Below are 21,033 nucleotides of genomic sequence, written 5' to 3'. Positions count from 1 at the left end.
TCTTCTATTATCAAATACATAAAGAATCGTAATATTGATATTAATGAAGGTCTATACAAATTGAACCGCTGTATTGTAGGCAAAATTTGTAAACAGTCCCCTTTCTTGTCCATAGAAGAGAAAAAAATTCTGACAGGCATGTTGTCGGACCTGAACACACCAACCCCAAACACCACCATCCGGTGAAGGTTGTTTACCAATGGTGTCTTAGCTACATCACTTCCTTGATTATCAAATGAATGTTCTATATCTCATTCTTGTGTCTCCCCTGATGATGTGATCAGTACACAAAAGTGCACTTGGAAATGTATCATGCTTATTTTCACATGGACTTATTTCAAATACAAGATCACATGCACCACTGCGACCTATTGCAGTAGATCATCATATTTATATCTATCTATCTATCATACTTGATTGCCATTTCCCACATTAGCAAGGTATCACTTGAAAACAGACAAAGAAAGACCCATCTACTATATACACATATATACATACACATGTACATACATATACATACATACATCGAACCATGGAAGTGAAAGTGAGTAACAGGGTGGGGGAAGGGGCGAAGGTTCTGGGAGCAATGAAGAATGTGTGGAAAGAGAGAAAGTTATCTAGGGGAGCAAAAATTGGTGTATGAAGGAATAGTAGTTCCAACAATATTATATGGTTGTGAGGCATGAGCTATAGATGGGGTTGTACGAAGGAGGGTGGATGTGTTGGAAATGAAATGCTTAAGGACAACATGTGGTGTGAGGTGGTTTGATCGAGTAAGTAATGAAAGGGTAAGAGAGGTGTGTGGAAATAAACAGTGTGGTTGAGAGAGCAAAAGAGGGTGTGTTGAAATGGTTTGGACATATGGAGAGAATGAGTGAGGAAAGACTGAAAAAGAGGATATATGTGTCAGAAGTGGAGGGAACAAGGAGAAGCAGGAGACCAAATTGGAGGTGGAAGGACGGAGTGAAAAAGATTTTGAGCAATCAGGACCTGACATCATATGTATATGTATGTAGACGTTGAAATGCATAGGTATGTATAAGTGCGTGTGCAGGCATTTATGTATATACATGTGCATGCGGGTGGGTTGGGCCATTCTTTCGTCTGTTTCCCTGCGCTACCTCGCTAACGCGGGAGATGGCAATTAAATATAATGAATAAATAAATAAATAAATAATTTAGATCTATCTTTGTCAAATATGCTTAATCTCTGTTTCCTGCATCAGCGAGGTAGCGCCAGGAAACAGACAAAGAATGGCCCATCCACTAATATACAAATATATATACATAAAAGAAGAGAGAATGTTGGGATGAAGAGGGTGGTGAGAGTAAGTGAGCTTGGGAAGGAGACTTGCATGAGGAAGTACCAGGAGAGACTGTGTACAGAATGGAAAAAGGTGAGAACAAAGAAGGTAAGGGGAGTGGGGGAGGAATGGGATGTATTTAGGGAAGCAGTGATGGCTTGTGCAAAAGATGCTTGTGGCATGAGAAGCGTGGGAGGTGGGTTGATTAAAAAGGGTAGTGAGTGGTGGGATGAAGTAAGATTATTAGTGAAAGAGAAGAGAGAGGCATTTGGACGATTTTTGCAGGGAAAAAATGCAAATGAGTGGTAGATGTATAAAAGAAAGAGACAGGAGGTCAAGAGAAAGGTGCAAGAGGTGAAAAAGAGGGCAAATGAGAGTTGGGGTGAGAGAGTATCATAAAATTTTAGGGAGAATAAAAAGATGTTTTGGAAGGAGGTAAATAAAGTGCGTATGACAAGGGAGCAAATGGGAACTTCAGTGAAGGGGGATAATGGGGAGGTGATAACAAGTAGTGGTGATGTGAGTAGGAGATGGAGTGAGTATTTTGAAGGTTTGTTGAATGTGTTTGATGACAGAGTGGCAGATACAGGGTGTTTTGGTCGAGGTGGTGTGCAAAGTGAGAGGGTTAGGGAAAATGATTTGGTAAACAGAGAAGAGGTAGTAAAAGCTTTGTGGAAGATGAAAGCCAGCAAGGCAGTGGGTTTGGATGGTATTGCAGTGGAATTTATTAAAAAAAGGGGTGACTGTATTGTTGATTGGATGGTAAGGTTATTTAATGTATGTATGATTCATGGTGAGGTGCCTGAGGATTGGAGGAATGCTTGCATAGTGCCACTGTACAAAGGCAAAGGGGATAAGAGTGAGTGCTCAAATTACAAAGGTATAAGTTTGTTGAGTATTCCTGGGAAATTATATGGGAGGGTATTGATTGAGAGGGTGAAGGCATGTACAGAGCATCAGATTGGGGAAGAGCAGTGTGGTTTCAGAAGTGGTAGAGGATGTGTGGTTCAGGTGTTTGCTTTCAAGAATGTGTGTGAGAAAAACTTAAGCAAATGCATTTGTATGTAGCATTTATGGATCTGGAGAAGGCATATGATAGAGTTGATAGAGATGCTCTGTGGAAGGTATTGAGAATATATGGCGTGGGGGAAAGTTGTTAGAAGCAGAGAAAAGATTTTACTGAGGATGTAAGGCTTGTGTACGTGTAGGAAGAGAGGAAAGTGACTGGTTCTCAGTGAATGTTGGTTTGCAGCAGGGGTGTGTGATATCTCCATGGTTGTTTAATTTGTTTATGGATGGGGTTGTTAGGGAGGTGAATGCAAGAGTTTTGGAAAGAGGGGCAAGTATGCAGTCTGTTGGAGATGAGAGAGCTTGGGAAGGAAGTCAGTTGTTGTTTGCTGATGATACAGCACTGGTGCTGATTCGTGTGAGAAATTGCAGAAGCTGGTGACTGAGTTTGGTAAAGTGTGTGGAAGAAGAAACCTGAGAGTAAATGTGAATAAGAGCAAGGTTATTAGGTACAGTAGGGTTGAGGGACATTGAGAGGTAAGTTTGAATAGAAAAACTGGAGGAATTGAAGTGTTTTAGATGTCTGGGAGTGGATCTGGCAACGGATGGAACCATGGAAGCGAAAGGGAATAATAGGGTGGTGGAGGGGGCGAAAGTTCTGGGAGCATTGAAGAATGTGTGGAAGTCAAGAACATTACCTCCGAAAGCAAAAATGGGTATGTTTGAAGGAATAGTGGTTCCAACAATGTTATATGGTTGCAAGGCCAGGCTATGGATAGAGTTGTGCGCAGCAGGGTGGATGTGTTGGAAATGAGATGTTTGAGGACAATATGTGGTGTGAGGTGGTTTGATCGAGTAAGTAATAATAGGGTAAGAGAGAGGTGTGGTAATAAAAAGAGTGTGGTTAAGAGCAGAAGAGGTGTTTGAAATGGTTTGGTCACATGGAGAGAATGAGTGAGGAAAGATTGACCAAGAGGATATATGTGTCAGACGTGGAGGGAACGAGAAGTGGGAGACCAAATTGGAGGTGGGAAGATGGAGTGAAAAAGATTTTGAGCGATCGGGGTCTGAACATGCAGGAAGGTGAAAGGCGTGAAAGGAATAGAGTAAATTGGAGCGAGGTGGTATACCGGGGTCAACGTGCTGTCAATGGATTGAACCAGGGAATGTGAAACGTCTGAGGTAAACCATGGAAAGTTCTGTGGGGCCTGGATGTGGAAAGGGAGCTGTGGTTTCGGTGCATTATCACATGACAGCTAGAGACTGAGTGTGAACGAATGGGGCCTTTGTTGTCTTTTCCTAGCGCTACCTCGCACACATGAGGGGGGAGGGGGTTGTTATTCCATGTGTGGCGAGGTGGCGATGGGAACAAATAAAGGCAGAAAGTATGAATTATGTACATGTGTATATATGTATATGTCTGTGTGTGTATACATATGTGTACATTGAGATGTATAGGTATGTATATTTGTGTGTGCGGACGTGTATGTATATACATGTGTATGTGGGTGGGTTGGGCCATTCTTTCTTTTCTTTCGATGCACTACCTCACTAACGCGGGAGACAGCGACAAAGCAAGATAAATAAATAAATAAATATACATATCAAAATATACATACATATACATATATAAACATGCACATATTCAGTCTTGCTTGCCTTCATCCATTCCTGTTTCCACCCCACAACACAGGAAATAGCATCGCTACCCCCTCACTTCAGCAAGGTAGTGCCAGAACAGACAAAAAAGGCCACAGTTGTTTATACTTATTCATCAGATGTCATGTGCAATGCATCAAAACCACAGCTCCCTGTCCACATAGAGGCCCCACAGACATTTCACATCTATCTATTATATCTATTATATTCATCTATTGTCCCTGGGGATAGGGGAGAAAGAATACTTCCCATGTGTTCCTTGCTTGTTGTAGAAGGCGACTAAAAGGGAAGGGAGCAGGTGGCTGTAAATCCTTCCCTCCCATTTTATACTTTTCCAAAAAAGTAACAAAGAAGGGGGCCAAGTGAGGATATTCCCTCTAAGGTTCAGTCCTCTCTTCTTAACGCTGCCTCGCAATTGTGGGAAATGGCGAATATGTATGTAAAAAAATATTTATTACACTTAGTCACTGTTTCCTGTGTCAGCAAGGTAGAGCCAGGAAACAGATGAAGAAAGGCCACATCCGTTCACCTTCACTCTCTAGCTGTCATGTGAAATGCTATGAAACCACAGATCCCTGCCCACATCCAGGCCCAACAGACCTTTCCAATGATTACCCCAGACATATCATAAGCCCCAGTATACCACAACATTATAACTCACTCCACTCCTTGCATACCTTTCACCCTCCTGCATGTTCAGGCCCTGATCGCTGAAAATCTTTTTCGCTCTATCCTTCCACCTCGCTCAAAATCTTTTTCACTCAATCCTTCCACCTCCAATCTGGTCTCCTCCTTGTTCCCAAAACCTTTGACACATATATCTCTTTGTCAACCTTTAATCACTCATTCTCACCATATGTCCAAACCATTTCAACACACCCTCTTCTGCTCGCTCAACAATATCTTTTATTAACACACATCTCTCTTACTCTTTCATTACTTACTCGATCAAACCACATCACATCACACCACATATTGTCTTCATATATTTCATGTAAGAGAGATGTGTGGAAATAAAAAGAGTGTGGTTGAGAGAGCAGAAGAGGGTGTTTTGAAATGGTTTGGGCACATGGAGAGAATGAGTGAGGAAAGATTGACCAAGAGGATATATGTGTCGGAGGTGGAGGGAACAAGGAGAAGTGGGAGACCAAATTGGAGGTGGAAAGATGGAGTGAAAAAGATTTTAAGTGATCAGGGCCTGAACATGCAGGAGGGTGAAAGGCGGGCAAGGAATAGAGTGAATTGGATCGATGTGGTATACCGGGGTTGATGTGCTGTCAGTGGATTGAATCAGGGCATGTGAAGCGTCTGGGGTAAACCATGGAAAGATCTGTGGGGCCTGGATGTGGAAAGGGAGCTGTGGTTTCGGGCATTATTGCATGACATCTAGAGACTGAGTGTGAACGAATGGGGCCTTCGTTGTCTTTTCCTAGCGCTACCTCGCACATATGAGGGGGAAGGGGGATGGTATTCCATGCGTGGCGAGGTGGCGATGGGAATGAATAAAGGCAGACAGTGTGAATTGTGTGCATGGGTATATATGTATGTGTCTGTGTGTGTATATATATGTGTACATTGAGATGTATAGGTATGTATATTTGCGTGTGTGGACGTGTATGTATATACATGTGTATGGGGTGGGTTGGGCCATTTCTTTTGTCTGTTTCCTTGCGCTACCTCGCAAACGCAGGAGACAGCGGCAAAAAAAAAAAGAAAAAAAAAAAATTCATTTCAAACACATCCACCCTCCTCCATACAACCTTATTTATAGCCAATGCCTTGCAACCATATGATATTGTTGGAACTACCATTTCTTTAAACATACCCGTCTTTGCTCTCTCAGATAACATTCTCTCTTTGAACACATGCTTCATCGCTCCCAGATCCTTCCCCCCCTCCCCTGCCCTATGACTTGCTTCTGCTTCCATGGTTCCATTCCCTGCCAAGTCCAATCCCATATGTCTAAAACACTTCACTTCCTCCATTCAAACTTAAATCACAACTAACTTATCCCTCAACCCTGCTGAACATAATAACCTTGCTCATGTTCACATTCTCAACTTTATCCTTTCACACACTCTTCCAATCTCAGTCACCAACTTCTGTTTCTCACTTGAATCATCCACCAGAGCTTTATCATAGGGGGACAACAAATGCCTTACTTCTCAGACCGACCTTCACTGGGAACCAATCACTCTCCTCTCTTCCTACTTGTGTACACATTTATTCTCAACTTTCTCCTTTCACACACTCTTCCAAACTCAGTCACCAACTTCTGCCATTTCTCACTTGAATCATCCACCAGTGCTTTATCATCGGTGAACAACAACTGCCTTACTTACTTCCCAGGCCCTTTCATCCCCAAAAGACTGCTTACTCACCCCTCTCTCCAAAGCTCTTATATTTACCTCCCTAGCCATCCCATCCATAAAAAATTAAACCATGGTGACATCAAACAACCCTGCCACCACAGACCGACCTTCACTAGGAACCAATCACTCTCTTCTCTTACAACTAGTGTACACATGCCTTACACCCTTGATAAAAACTTCACTGCTTCTAGTAGATTACCTCACATACCATATATTCTTGATACCTTCCACAAAGCATCTCTATCAAACCTTTCATATGCCGTTTCCAGATCCATAAATGCCACATATAAAACCACATGTTCTTCTAAATATTCTCACACACATTCTTCAAAGCAGACACCTGATCCACACATCCTTTACCACTTCTAAAACCACACTGTTCCTCCGCAATCTGGTGTTCTGTACATATCTTCACCCTCTTAATCAATACCTCCCATATAATTTTCCAGGTATACTCAACAAACTTTTGCCCCTGTAGTTTATGCACTCACTTTTATCCTCTTGCCTCTGTACAATGGCACTAGACATGCATTCTGCCAAACCTCAGGCACTTCACCATGATTGATACATACAGTGAATATCCTCACCAACCAATCTACAACACAGTCACCCTCTTTCTGAATAAATTCAACTGCAATACCATCCACTCCTGCTACCTTGCTGGATTTCATCTTCTGCAAGGCTTTCACCACCTCTTCTCTCTTCACCAAACCACTCTCCCTGACTCTCTCGCTTCGCACACCACCCTGACCAAAATACCCTACATCTGCCACTTTATCATCAAACACATTCAACAATCCTTCAAAATACTCACTAAACAATCCACCACTACCTGTTATCACTTTCCCCCATGCACTCTTCACTGATGTCCCCATTTGTTCTCTTGTCTTTTTCACATCATTTACCTCCTTCAAAAAAACATCTTTTTATTCTCCCTAAAGTTTAACGATACTCTCTCACCCAAACTTTCATTTGCCCTTTTTTTCAACCCCTGCACCTTCCTCTTGACTTCTTGTCATTTTCTCTTATATATCTCCCAATCATTTGCACTTCTTCCTTGCAAGTACCGTCCAAACACCTCTCTTTTCTCTTTTGCTAGAAACTATATTTTATTCAATCCACGACTTTCTACCCTTTCTATCACATATAGATAAAAACACTGAACATCCATCTATATAAACTCTTTGAGCACTATGTCAAGCACAAATGGAAAACAGCACATGGCATTCATTTGTTTAAATCCTCCTTAAAAACTGTGCACACACAAGAAGGCAACACACTGTATATCCAACTATTGATGTACCCTGTGAATCCACCTTTTTAAATTCCTAATTAAGTTCATGTAATTATCAATGGGCACTGTCCAGCAGGATATTGTCCATGCATAACTAGTTGCTCCAAGTTCATCATCTTCCTCAGTACAGGTGCTAATCTCACATGTATACCTCAAATATGACTACATGCAATATGCCTGCCAAATTCTGAAGTAACTATATTATCACATGAGCCTTTTGTCCCGGTTTCTGGAGAAATACCAGGAAAGGCCTCACATGCAACATAGTAATTTGGTACATATCTTATAGTTTCAAACCTGTTTGCAGTTTCCCACCTCAGCAAGGTAGTGTTAGGAACAGATGACTAAGTCTTAAGAAGAACCCTCGCTTGCCTCTTCCCCTGTTCCTTTCAGGAAGGAGTTATACAGTAGGGGAAAATTTCCAGCCCCCAACTCTCATCCCTTTTTTCATGCCTCCTATGACAACCAAGAGAAACCTCAGAGGTATACTTTCTCCCCTTTCACAAGTACATAACATATACAACGAACTCCTTACCAGAATGGGTGAGGTAGATGTCATCTCAGGGACCTGTTCACTTCTAAAACACACCAGCATGACGGAGTCAAAGAGACTTGCTCCTTCTCCTGATGGACCAAAATATACATATAACAGTAATTATATCTTCACAAAATTAGCACTTAATTAATCCCAACATCAAAAGGTCAGAGGCAAAGTTAAAAGACTTCAATGACACACTCTGTCATAACTGGCTGACAGTTTGAACATGACCAGCAAGATTTTTAAAGTCTAGACAGTGGCAGACACTAAGTACATCTGGTGAGAAAACACTTCCCTCACCCTATCCCAACCAAATCGGGTAAGAAAAGAGCCAAGAACAAATGTCGTGTGTGCCAACACCACTCAAGGGCATGCAGAACACATGTAGTGTTCTGAAGGTAATGTGCCTCCATGTGTATACCCATGTTCTTAAGTGTATCATACAAAAAGTAATTACTGAAATAAAAGTGGTGTCAAATATGTAAATATATGGTAAATACTAGAACTTGAATCATTTGCAATATTAGGTATAGCATTACTGTGTAGAGAAATTCCACAGACATATGCATAAGGAAACTATAACACTGGTGCAGAATAAGCGCATATATATTGCATCATACAAATGACAGACTTGACGTTGGTAATAGAGTCAACTTGCCTGAAAATATATTCATCCATAAGCAACATTACATTTGGCATGGAAAAAGTAAAACAAACTTTTTTATTTCATTTTTGAAAGTTCTAAACTGGGGGTATACATATATGGGACTATCAGTGTCATTGAGTTCAGCAACATTTCATGCATAAAGTGTAAAATTCTTAAGAACCATAGACACAGTACTTAAACATATAGTCCTCACACTTTCTTACCTTTCTAAGTATACTATACCTACATCAACATCAATATAATAATTCCCTTTTCAAGTAATGTCTTAACATCTCTGAGAAAATAATGGATGTCAACCAATAAGCTACACTCATACACTTCTATGATACAATCAGCTCCTTTGTTGAGGCATGTACTACACTTAATGACAATTTTCAGTTCATTCTTACTTTCTGTTCCAAGCTTTTAGGAGAGAGAACAGAAGGAAAATGCTAAATTTACTAAGGATCTGATTCCTTCAGTTTTACAACTTACTAGATGATTTCAAGGCAGTGTAGACATCAAGGACCTCAGTACAGAGACCAGCAGCAAGCAGGAGACAAAGGGTAAGGAAGACAGGTACACTCCCAGCTGGCCACAGTCCTGTGAAACCAGAGATATCTCAGATTTGTAACACAGTTCAATTTATTTGAGAGTAAATATTCATAGACCTCCATGATGTAGCAGTTATCATTCCATACAAAATAAACAAAGCACAAAAACAGTAGATTTATGTGCTGAAAAAGGACTGATGATTGGGAATACCTGGTTTAAAAAGCGAGATATACATAAGTATACTTACGTAAGTAGGAGAGATGGCCAGAGAGCGTTATTGGATTACGTGTTAATTGACAGGCGCGCGAGAGAGACATTCGGATGTTAATGTGCTGAGAGGTGCAACTCGATGGATGTCTGATCATTATCTTGTGGAGGCTAAGGTGAAGATTTGTATGGGTTTTCAGAAAAAAAGAGTGAATGTTGGGGTGAAGAGGGTGGTGAGAGTAAGTGAGCTTGGGAAGGAGACTTGTGTGAGGAAGTACCAGGAGAGACTGAGTACAGAATGGAAAAAGGTGAGAACAATGGAAGTAAGGGGAGTGGGGGAGGAATGGGATGTATTTAGGGAATCAGTGATGGATTGCACAAAAGATGCTTGTGGCATGAGAAGAGTGGGAGGTGGGTTGATTAGAAAGGGTAGTGAGTGGTGGGATGAAGAAGTAAGAGTATTAGTGAAAGAGAAGAGAGAGGCATTTGGACGATTTTTGCAGGGAAAAAATGCAGTTGAGTGGGAGACGTATAAAAGAAAGAGACAGGAGGTCAAGAGAAAGGTGTGAGAGGTGAAAAAAAGGGCAAATGAGAGTTGGGGTGAGAGAGTATCATTAAATTTTAGGGAGAATAAAAAGATGTTCTGGAAGGAGGTAAATAAAGTGCGTAAGACAAGGGAGCAAATGGGAACTTCAGTGAAGGGCGCAAATGGGGAGGTGATAACAAGTAGTGGTGATGTGAGAAGGAGATGGAGTGAGTATTTTGAAGGTTTGTTGAATGTGTTTGATGATAGAGTGGCAGATATAGGGTGTTTTGGTTGAGGTGGTGTGCAAAGTGAGAGGGTTAGGGAAAATGATTTGGTAAACAGAGAAGAGGTAGTGAAAGCTTTGCGGAAGATGAAAGCCGGCAAGGCAGCAGGTTTGGATGGTATTGCAGTGGAATTTATTAAAAAAGGGGGTGACTGTATTGTTGACTGGTTGGTAAGGTTATTTAATGTATGTATGACTCACAGTGAGGTGCCTGAGGATTGGCGGAATGCATGCATAGTGCCATTGTACAAAGGCAAAGGGGATAAGAGTGAGTGCTCAAATTACAGAGGTATAAGTTTGTTGAGTATTCCTGGTAAATTATATGGGAGGGTATTGATTGAGAGGGTGAAGGCATGTACAGAGCATCAGATTGGGGAAGAGCAGTGTGGTTTCAGAAGTGGTAGAGGATGTGTGGATCAGGTGTTTGCTTTGAAGAATGTATGTGAGAAATACTTAGAAAAGCAAATGGATTTGTATGTAGCATTTATGGATCTGGAGAAGGCATATGATAGAGTTGATAGAGATGCTCTGTGGAAGGTATTAAGAATATATGGTGTGGGAGGCAAGTTGTTAGAAGCAGTGAAAAGTTTTTATCGAGGATGTAAGGCATGTGTACATGTAGGAAGAGAGGAAAGTGATTGGTTCTCAGTGAATGTAGGTTTGCGGCAGGGGTGTGTGATGTCTCCATGGTTGTTTAATTTGTTTATGGACAGGGTTGTTAGGGAGGTGAATGCAAGAGTTTTGGAAAGAGGGGCAAGTATGAAGTCTGTTGGGGATGAGAGAGCTTGGGAAGTGAGTCAGTTGTTGTTCGCTGATGATACAGCACTGGTGGCTGATTCATGTGAGAAACTGCAGAAGCTGGTGACTGAGTTTGGTAATGTGTGTGAAAGGAGAAAGTTAAGAGTAAATGTGAATAAGAGCAAGGTTATTAGGTACAGTAGGGTTGAGGGTCAAGTCAACTGGGAGGTGAGTTTGAATGGAGAAAAACTGGAGGAAGTGAAGTGTTTTAGATATCTGGGAGTGGATCTGGCAGCGGATGGAACCATGGAAGCGGAAGTGGATCATAGGGTGGGGGAGGGGGCGAAAATTCTGGGAGCCTTGAAGAATGTGTGGAAGTCGAGAACATTATCTCGGAAAGCAAAAATGGGTATGTTTGAAGGAATAGTGGTTCCAACAATGTTGTATGGTTGCGAGGAGTGGGCTATGGATAGAGTTGTGCGCAGGAGGATGGATGTGCTGGAAATGAGATGTTTGAGGACAATGTGTGGTGTGAGGTGGTTTGATCGAGTAAGTAACGTAAGGGTAAGAGAGATGTGTGGAAATAAAAAGAGCGTGGTTGAGAGAGCAGAAGAGGGTGTTTTGAAATGGTTTGGGCACATGGAGAGAATGAGTGAGGAAAGATTGACCAAGAGGATATATGTGTCGGAGGTGGAGGGAACGAGGAGAAGAGGGAGACCAAATTGGAGGTGGAAAGATGGAGTGAAAAAGATTTTGTGTGATCGGGGCCTGAACATGCAGGAGGGTGAAAGGAGGGCAAGGAATAGAGTGAATTGGAGCGATGTGGTATACCGGGGTTGACGTGCTGTCAGTGGATTGAATCAAGGCATGTGAAGCGTCTGGGGTAAACCATGGAAAGCTGTGTAGGTATGTATATTTGCGTGTGTGGACGTATGTATATACATGTGTATGGGGGTGGGTTGGGCCATTTCTTTCGTCTGTTTCCTTGCGCTACCTCGCAAACGCGGGAGACAGCGGGGGAAAAAAAAAAAAAAAACAGCAAGGCAAACAAGAACAACTATAAATTCTAGTTTATGTAAAGCGTTAATATCACCACTACTGCTTTATATAAGATTTAGTTACATGAATAATTTTTTGGCACTACCTCACTAATGAGGATGATAGCATACAAATATGAAAAAATAATACAGTTACAGTAAACAAACCATACTTTATTTTTGTACACACATTCATTCATCTAACATATTCTCTTTTGTTTACACTTGATTGTTGTTTCCCACATTAGTGAGGTAGCACCAGAAACAGATGAAGAAAGGCTATATCTGCTAACATCCATTCTCTAACTATCATGTGTAATACGCCACAGCTCCCTATCCACAACCAGGCCCTACAGACCTTTCCATGGTTTACCCTGGAAGCTTTATATCCCCTGGTTCAGTCAAGTGATATCAGGTCAACTCCAGTATACCACACTGTTCCAATTCACTCTATCCATGCATGCCTTTCAACTTCCTGCATGTTCAGGCCCTGATCACTCAAAATCTCTTTCACTCCATCCTTCCATTTTAATTTCATCTCCCTGTTCTCCTTGTTCCCTCGACTTCTAACAGATATATCCTCTTTATCATCCTTTCCTCACTCATTCTCTCCAAATTTTCATACCATTTTAGCACACACTCTTTAGCTCTCTCAACCACAATCTTCTTATCACCACACCTCTCTCTTATCCTTTCATTACTTAAACCACCTCACATCACATATTGTCCTCAAACATTTCACTCTAACACATTCACCCTACTCCGCACAGCCTTATCTATGGATCATATCTTGAATCCATATAATTTTGTTAGTACTACTATACCTCAAGCATCCATTTTTGCCCTCCCAGATAATGTACTCACTTTTCACACATTCTTCAGCACTCCCACAACCTTCGCCCTCTCACCCACCTAATGACTCATTTCTGCTTCCATGGTTCCATTCACTGCTATGTTCACTTCAATGTACCTAAAACAATTCACTTCCTCCAAGTTTTCTCTATTCAAACTCACCCCAACTACCCTGTTCCTCAACTCTGTTAAACCCAATAACTTTGCTTTTATTCACATTCACTTTCAACTTCCTCCTTTCACACAGTCTTCCAAACTCAGCCACCAACTTCCTCAGTTTCTCACTTGAATCTGCCACGAGTGCTGTCGTATCAGCAAATAACAACTGACTCATTTCCCAGGCCATCTATTTCCCCACAGGCTGCATACTCACCCCTCTCTCCAAGACTCTCACGTTCACCTCCCTCACCACCCTATTCATAAACAAAGTGAGCAACCGTGGTGACATCACACACCCCTGCCACAGACCAACCTTCACTGGGAACCATTCAATCTTGTCTCCTCCTACTCGTATACATGTCTAAAACCCTTGATAAAACCTTTTCAATGCTTCTAGCAGCTTTCCTCCCACACCAAAATGTAAGTATAGTGCCACTATATAAAGACAAGGGAAATAAATAGATGTTCAAACTGCAGAGGTATAAGTTTGTTGCATGCACCTGGTAAGTTGTGTGGGAGGGTGTTGATTGACAGGGTGAAGGCACGTCTAGAGTATCAGACCAGGGAAGAGCAGTGTGGTTTCACAAGTGGTAGAGGATGTGTGGATCAGGTGTTTGCTTTAAAGAATGTGCAAAAGAAAGACTCAGAAAAACAGATGGATTTGTACGTAGTACTTATGGATCTGGAAAAGGCATACAATATGGCTAACAGAGATGCTTTGTGGATACAGTGTGAGAAAAAAGCTGCTCGAGGCAGAGAAGTATGAGTAGGGAGAGAGGAGAGTGAATGGTTCCAAGTGAAAGTTGCTCTGCAGCAGGGGTGTGTAATGTCACCATGGCTGTTCATTTTGTTTATGGATAGGGTGATGAGGGAGGTAAATGTAAGAGTTCTGGAGGGAGAGGCGAGCATGCAGTCTGAGAGGGCCTGGGAAGTGAGTCACTTTTTGTTTGCAGATGATACAGCACTGGTGGCAGAGTCAAGTAAGAAACTGCAAAACTTAGCTGGTGACTGAATTTGGAAGAGTGTGTGGGAAGAGGAAGTTAAGAGTTAATGTGAATAAAAACAAGGTTATAAAGTTCAGCAAGGTTGAGGGACAGGTTAGCTGGGATATGAGTTTGAATGGAAAAAAATTGGAGGAAGTGAAGTGTTTCAGATATCTGGGAAAGGAAATGACAGCGAATGGAACCATGGAAGCAGAAGCAAGTCACAGGGTGGGGGAGGGTTGAAGGTTCTGAAGGTGCTGAAGAATGTGTGGAAAGAATGTTATCTGGGAGGGCAAATCTGGATATGTTTGAAAGAACAGTACTACTAACAATATTATATGGATGTGATGCAAGAGTTATAGATAAGGCTGTACAGAGGAAGGTGTTGGAAATAAAATGTCAGAGGTAAATTTTTGGTGTGAGGTGGTTTGATCAAGTTAGTAATGAAAGAGTGAGAGACATGTGGTAATAAAAAGTGTCATTAACAAAGAAGAGGATGTGTTGAAATGGTTTAGTGATAAGGTTCAACAAAGAAGAGGATGTGTTGAAATGGTTTAGTGATATGGTGAGAATGAGTGTGGAAAGGCTGACAAACAGGATATATGTGTCAGAAGGAGGGAACAAGGAGAACATGGAGATGGAAGGATGGAGCAAAAGAGATTTTGAGTGATCAGGGCCCGAACATGCAGGGGGGTGAAAAGCATGTATGTATCCTAGATGAGAAGAAAGGAGAGATAGTACGTCAGAGGAAAGGAACTTGGATGTTCTAACTCTAAGTGAAACAAAGCTCAATGGTAAAGGGAAGGAATGATTTGGGAATGTATTAGTGGTGAAAGTCAGGGGTTGGTGTGAGAGCAAAAGCTATGGAAGGGGTAGAACTACTGTTGGAGTTGTGGGAATGTGTGAGAGAACATTAGGCAGGCAAAGAGCTATAACTGATGTGGCTAAAAATGTAAGAGATAAGTAAATTTGTGATTATGCAACTGGCCATGAGAGGAAAAGTGATGAAAGGCACATGTTTTGAGAGTAGCTGATAGTGTATGTCAGCAGTTTTGATGCAACAGACTGGGTATTAATGATGGGTAATTCATATGCAAAGGTGAGTAATGCAGGAGTTAAGGGTATAATTGGGAGGATGGTAAGGTGAATGGAAATGGTGAACAGCCGGTGGAGTTTTGTGCTGAAAAAGGGCTGAAAATGCCTGGTTTGAAACAATGAACATACACAAGAACATATATGCGAGTGGGAAAGATGGTAAGTGGGCATTACTAGATACACTAACATAAAACCTTTCAACTTTGCCTCCACCATGAAGTGACCAGACAACTCACCAGTTGTCCCTCTCAGTACATTTACTTCTAAAAGTGTCACCTTTGCATGTGTCAGTTGGTAAACAATTCAAAAAATTACCAATGAATACCAATTACACTCATCCATGTATATTTTTGTATGTCCCATTCTTTAATCCAGGTATTCCCAATCATCAGTCCTTTTTCCACACACAACTACACACGCTGTTCACCATTTTTGTTTGTTGTGGAAATGAACGTATATGACTGACAATCATTCTACTGGCATCCTGATCTGTAATACCCAAAGACTTCAACAGATGACTCACTACATCTGTCTACATCTTCTGTTGTCTGGCACATCTCCCTGCACACTCAATATTAATGTCAATCAAAAAGAATTCTATTTACCCTTTCTTATACGTTTAAATCATCATAAGTTTTCATATATTATCTATGAAACTTTCTCACAAAACATATTTTTCTCTAATCATTAATTCCTGTACTTTCTTTTTTCACCACTACCTCACTAACGCGGGAGACAATGACAAAGTATAATAAATTCATTTTTCACACTATACTTAATGAGTGACCAATCTTAACTGCTCTCATATTTCATCTACACCAGCTTGGGAAAATAAGTTTTATATCTGCACATCAGAAATAAGACAAGCATTGCACTCCATAAGATTCTTGCATGCTATAATATCAAATTTTTTCTATTCACCAGTTTTCTGTCTCTCTAATTTTTCTCCTTTGTGAGATTATACTCTCAGCTTCAGGCTTTCCACAACCAGTCTTAATGTTCATTACTCCAAAATACCCAGATCTTATAAAAACAATGAATCTTACTATACTACATTGTGACTCCCCATCTTGTTCAAAAGCAAGAGCCTTGCTCTTTTATGTATTTAACTACATCTTCCAAATACACACACATCATTGAAGTGACCTAACTTTCACCCCATCTCCTAATCTGATCCATTAATAAAACATTATCATCTGCATACAAGACCAATTATTATATTTTTCATTTTATTATACGTTGTCAATGTCTCCCGTGTTAGCGAGGTAGCGCAAAGAAACAGACGAAAGAATGGCCCAAACCACCCACATACATATGTATATACATACACGTCCACACACAGCACACATATATATATATATATATATATATATATATATATATATATATATATATATATATATATATAATCTATACATCTCAACGTATACATATATATATATACACACACAGACATATACATATATACATATGTACATAATTCATACTGTCTGCCCTTATTCATTCCCGTCGCCATCCCGCCACACATGAAATGAAAACAACATCCCCCGCACGTGTGTGAGGGAGCGCAAGGAAAAGACAACAAAGGCCACATTTGTTCACGCTCAGTCTCTAGCTGGCATGTATAATGCACCGAACAATTGTTTTTGTTTGTTTTGCTTTGTTGCTGTCTCCCGCGTTAGTGAGGTAGTGCAAGGAAACAGACAAAAGAATGGCCCAACCCACCCACATACACATGTATATACATACACGTCCACACACGCAAATATACATACCTATACATCTCAATGCATACATATATATACACACGCAGACATAGGCATATATACACATGTACATGATTCATACTGTCTGCCTTTATTCATTCCCATCGCCACCCCACCACACATGAAATAACAATCCCCTCCCCCATCATGTGCACGAGGTAGCGCTAGGAAAAGACAACAAAAGTCACATTCGTTCACATTCAGTCTCTAGCTGTCATGTAATAATGCACCGAAACCACAGCTCCCTTTCCACATCCAGGCCCCACAGAACTTTCCATGGTTTACCCCAGACGCTTCACATGCCCTGGTTCAATCCAGACAGCATGTCGACCCCGGTATACCACATCGTTCCAATTCACTCTATTCCTTGCACGCTTTTCACCCTCCTGCATGTTCAGGCCCCGATCACTCAAAATCTTTTTCACTCCATCTTTCCACCTCCAATTTGGTCTCCCACTTCTCCTTGTACCCTCCACCTCTGACACATATATCCTCTTGGTCAATTTTTCCTCACTCATTATCTCCATGTGACCAAACCATTTCAAAACACCCTCTTATGCTCTCTCAACCACACTCTTTTTATTACCACACATCTCTCTTACCCTATTATTACTTATTCGATCAAACCATCTCACACCACATATTGTCCTCAAACATCTCATTTCCAGCATATCCACCCTCCTCCCTACAACTCTATCCATAGCCCATGCCTCGCAACAATATAACATTGTTGGAGCCTCTATTCCTTCAAACATACCCATTTTTGCTTTCCGAGATAATCTTCTCGACTTCCACACATTCTACAACGCTCCAGAACTTTTGCCCCCTCCCCCACCCTATGATTCACTTCCGCTTCCATGGTTCCATCCGCTGCCAAATCCACTCCCAGATATCTAAAACACTTCAATTCCTCCAGTTTTTCTCCATTCAAACTTACCTCCCAATTGACTTGTCCCTCAACCCTACTGTACCTATTATAATAACCTTGCTCTTATTCACATTTACTCTCAGCTTTCTTCTTTCACACACTTTACCAAACTCAGTCACCAGCTTCTGCAGTTTCTTACACGAATCAGCCATCAGCACTGTATCATCAACGAACAACAACTGACTCACTTCCCAAGCTTTCTCATCCACAACAGACTGCATACTTGCCCCTCTTTCCAAAACTCTTGCATTCACCTCCCTAACAACCCCATCCATAAACAAATTAAACAACCATGGAGACATCACACACCCTTGCCGCAATACTACATTCACTGAGAACCAATGATTTTCCTCTCTTCCTACAGGTACACATGCCTTTTTTTTTTTTTTTTTTTTGCTTTGTCGCTGTCTCCCGCGTTTGCGAGGTAGCGCAAGGAAACAGACGAAAGAAACGGCCCAACCCACCCCCATACACATGTATATACATACGTCCACACACGCAAATATACATACCTACACAGCTTTCCATGGTTTACCCCAGACGCTTCACATGCCTTGATTCAATCCACTGACAGCACGTCAACCCCGGTATACCACATCGCTCCAATTCACTCTATTCCTTGCCCTCCTCTCACCCTCCTGCATGTTCAGGCCCCGATCACACAAAATCTTTTTCACTCCATCTTTCCACCTCCAATTTGGTCTCCCTCTTCTCCTCGTTCCCTCCACCTCCGACACATATATCCTCTTGGTCAATCTTTCCTCACTCATTCTCTCCATGTGCCCAAACCATTTCAAAACACCCTCTTCTGCTCTCTCAACCAAGCTCTTTTTATTTCCACACATCTCTCTTACCCTTACGTTACTTACTCGATCAAACCACCTCACACCACACATTGTCCTCAAACATCTCATTTCCAGCACATCCATCCTCCTACGCACAACTCTATCCATAGCCCACGCCTCGCAACCATACAACATTGTTGGAACCACTATTCCTTCAAACATACCCATTTTTGCTTTCCGAGATAATGTTCTCGACTTCCACACATTCTTCAAGGCTCCCAGAATTTTCGCCCCCTCCCCCACCCTATGATCCACTTCCACTTCCATGGTTCCATCCGCTGCCAGATCCACTCCCAGATATCTAAAACACTTCACTTCCTCCAGTTTTTCTCCATTCAAACTCACCTCCCAATTGACTTGACCCTCAACCCTACTGTACCTAATAACCTTGCTCTTATTCACATGCCTTACATCCTCGATAAAAACTTTTCACTGCTTCTAACAACTTGCCTCCCACACCATATATTCTTAATATCTTCCACAGAGCATCTCTATCAACTCTATCATATGCCTTCTCCAGATCCATAAATGCTACATACAAATCCATTTGCTCTTCTAAGTGTTTCTCACATACATTCTTCAAAGCAAACACCTGATCCACACATCCTCTACCACTTCTGAAACCACACTGCTCTTCCCCATCTCAATCAATACCCTCACCTATAATCTCTCCCAGGAATACTCAACAAACTTATACCTCTGTAATTTGAGCACTCACTTTTATCCCCTTTGCCTTTGTACAATGGCACTATGCAAGCATTCCGCCAATCCTCAGGCACCTCACCATGAGTCATACATACATTAAATAACCTTACCAACCAGTCAACAATACAGTCACCCCCTTTTTTAATAAATTCCACTGCAATACCATCCAAACCCGCTGCCTTGCCGGCTTTCATCTTCCGCAAAGCTTTTACTACCTCTTCTCTGTTTACCAAATCATTCTCCCTAACCCTCTCACTTTGCACACCACCTCCACCAAAACACTCTATATCTGCCACTCTATCATCAAAGACATTCAACAAACCTTTAAAATACTCACTCCATCTCCTTCTCACATCACCACTACTTGTTATCACCTCCCCATTAGCCCCCTTCACTGAAGTTCTCATTTGTTCCCTTGTCTTATGCACTTTATTTACCTCCTTCCAAAACATCTTTTTATTTTCCCTAAAATTTAATGATACTCTCTCACCCCAACTCTCATTTGCCCTCTTTTTCACCTTTTGCACCTTTCTCTTGACCTCCTGCCTCTTTCTTTTATACTTCTCCCAATCATTTGCATCATTTCCCTGCAAAAATCGTCCAAATGCCTCTCTCTCTTCTCCTTCACTAATAATCTTACCTCTTCATCCCACCACTCACTACCCTTTCTAATCTGCCCACCTTCCACGCTTCTCATGCCACAAGCATCTTTTGCGCAATCCATCACTGATTCCCTAAATACATCCCATTCCTCCCCCACTCCCCTTACTTCCTTTGTTCTCACCTTTTTCTATTCTGTACTCAGTGTCTCCTGGTACTTTCTCACACAAGTCTTCTCCCAAGCTCATTTACTCTCACCACTCTTTTCGCCCCAACATTCTCTCTTCTTTTCTGAAAACCTCTACAAATCTTCACCTTTACCTCCACAAGATAATGATTAGACATCCCTCCAGTTGCACCTCTCAGCACATTAACATCCAAAAGTCTCTCTTTTGTGCGCATATCAATTAACACGTAATCCAATAACGCTCTCTGGCCATCTCTCCTACTTACATACGTATACTTATGTATATCTCTCTTTGTAAACCAGGTATTCCAAATCACCAGTCCCTTTTCAGCACATAAATCTACAAGCTCTTCACCATTTCCATTTACAACACAGAACGCCCCATGTACACCAATTATTCCCTCAACTGCCACATTACTCACCTTTGCATTCAAATCACCAATCACTATAACCTGGTTTCGTGCATCGAAACTACTAACACACTCAGCAGCCCCCAAAACACTTGCCTCTCACAATCTTTCTTCTCATGCCCAGGTGCATATGCACCAATATCAACTTTTATTCATTTAACTATGGCTTAGCTGTATTCTAGGATCACTTCAATCTCACTCGCAACACATCTAACTGCCTACTTAAAAAACATTGATCAAGTGCAGTGACATTACAAGCTATCACACTCCTGCATATATATATATATATATAAGACAAATAATGAAACCCAGATGCATTCAACTATCAACTAAAAG

At 41.4% G+C, this 21,033-nt stretch overlaps 1 protein-coding gene across 7 annotated transcripts in view; it reads right to left on the bottom strand.

Moving 5' to 3' along the window:
* LOC139757301 (transmembrane protein 245) overlaps nt 1-21,033 on the bottom strand; it is a 198,228-nt gene that overhangs the window by 150,906 nt on the left and 26,289 nt on the right. For all 7 annotated transcript variants that reach the window (XM_071677681.1, XM_071677682.1, XM_071677680.1 and 4 more), the window contains exons 6-7: nt 9,317-9,424; nt 8,173-8,261 (exon numbers count right to left, since the gene is read on the bottom strand). In XM_071677681.1, the coding sequence (XP_071533782.1) occupies nt 8,173-8,261; nt 9,317-9,424 (197 nt within the window). The remainder of the gene's footprint in view (nt 1-8,172; nt 8,262-9,316; nt 9,425-21,033) is intronic.

This window comes from Panulirus ornatus, chromosome 25, assembly GCF_036320965.1.
Source record: "Panulirus ornatus isolate Po-2019 chromosome 25, ASM3632096v1, whole genome shotgun sequence".
In the NCBI taxonomy this organism is placed as follows: domain Eukaryota; kingdom Metazoa; phylum Arthropoda; class Malacostraca; order Decapoda; family Palinuridae; genus Panulirus; species Panulirus ornatus.
The sequence above is the reverse complement of the archived record's forward strand: the minus strand, read 5'-3'. Positions and strand labels throughout refer to the sequence as shown.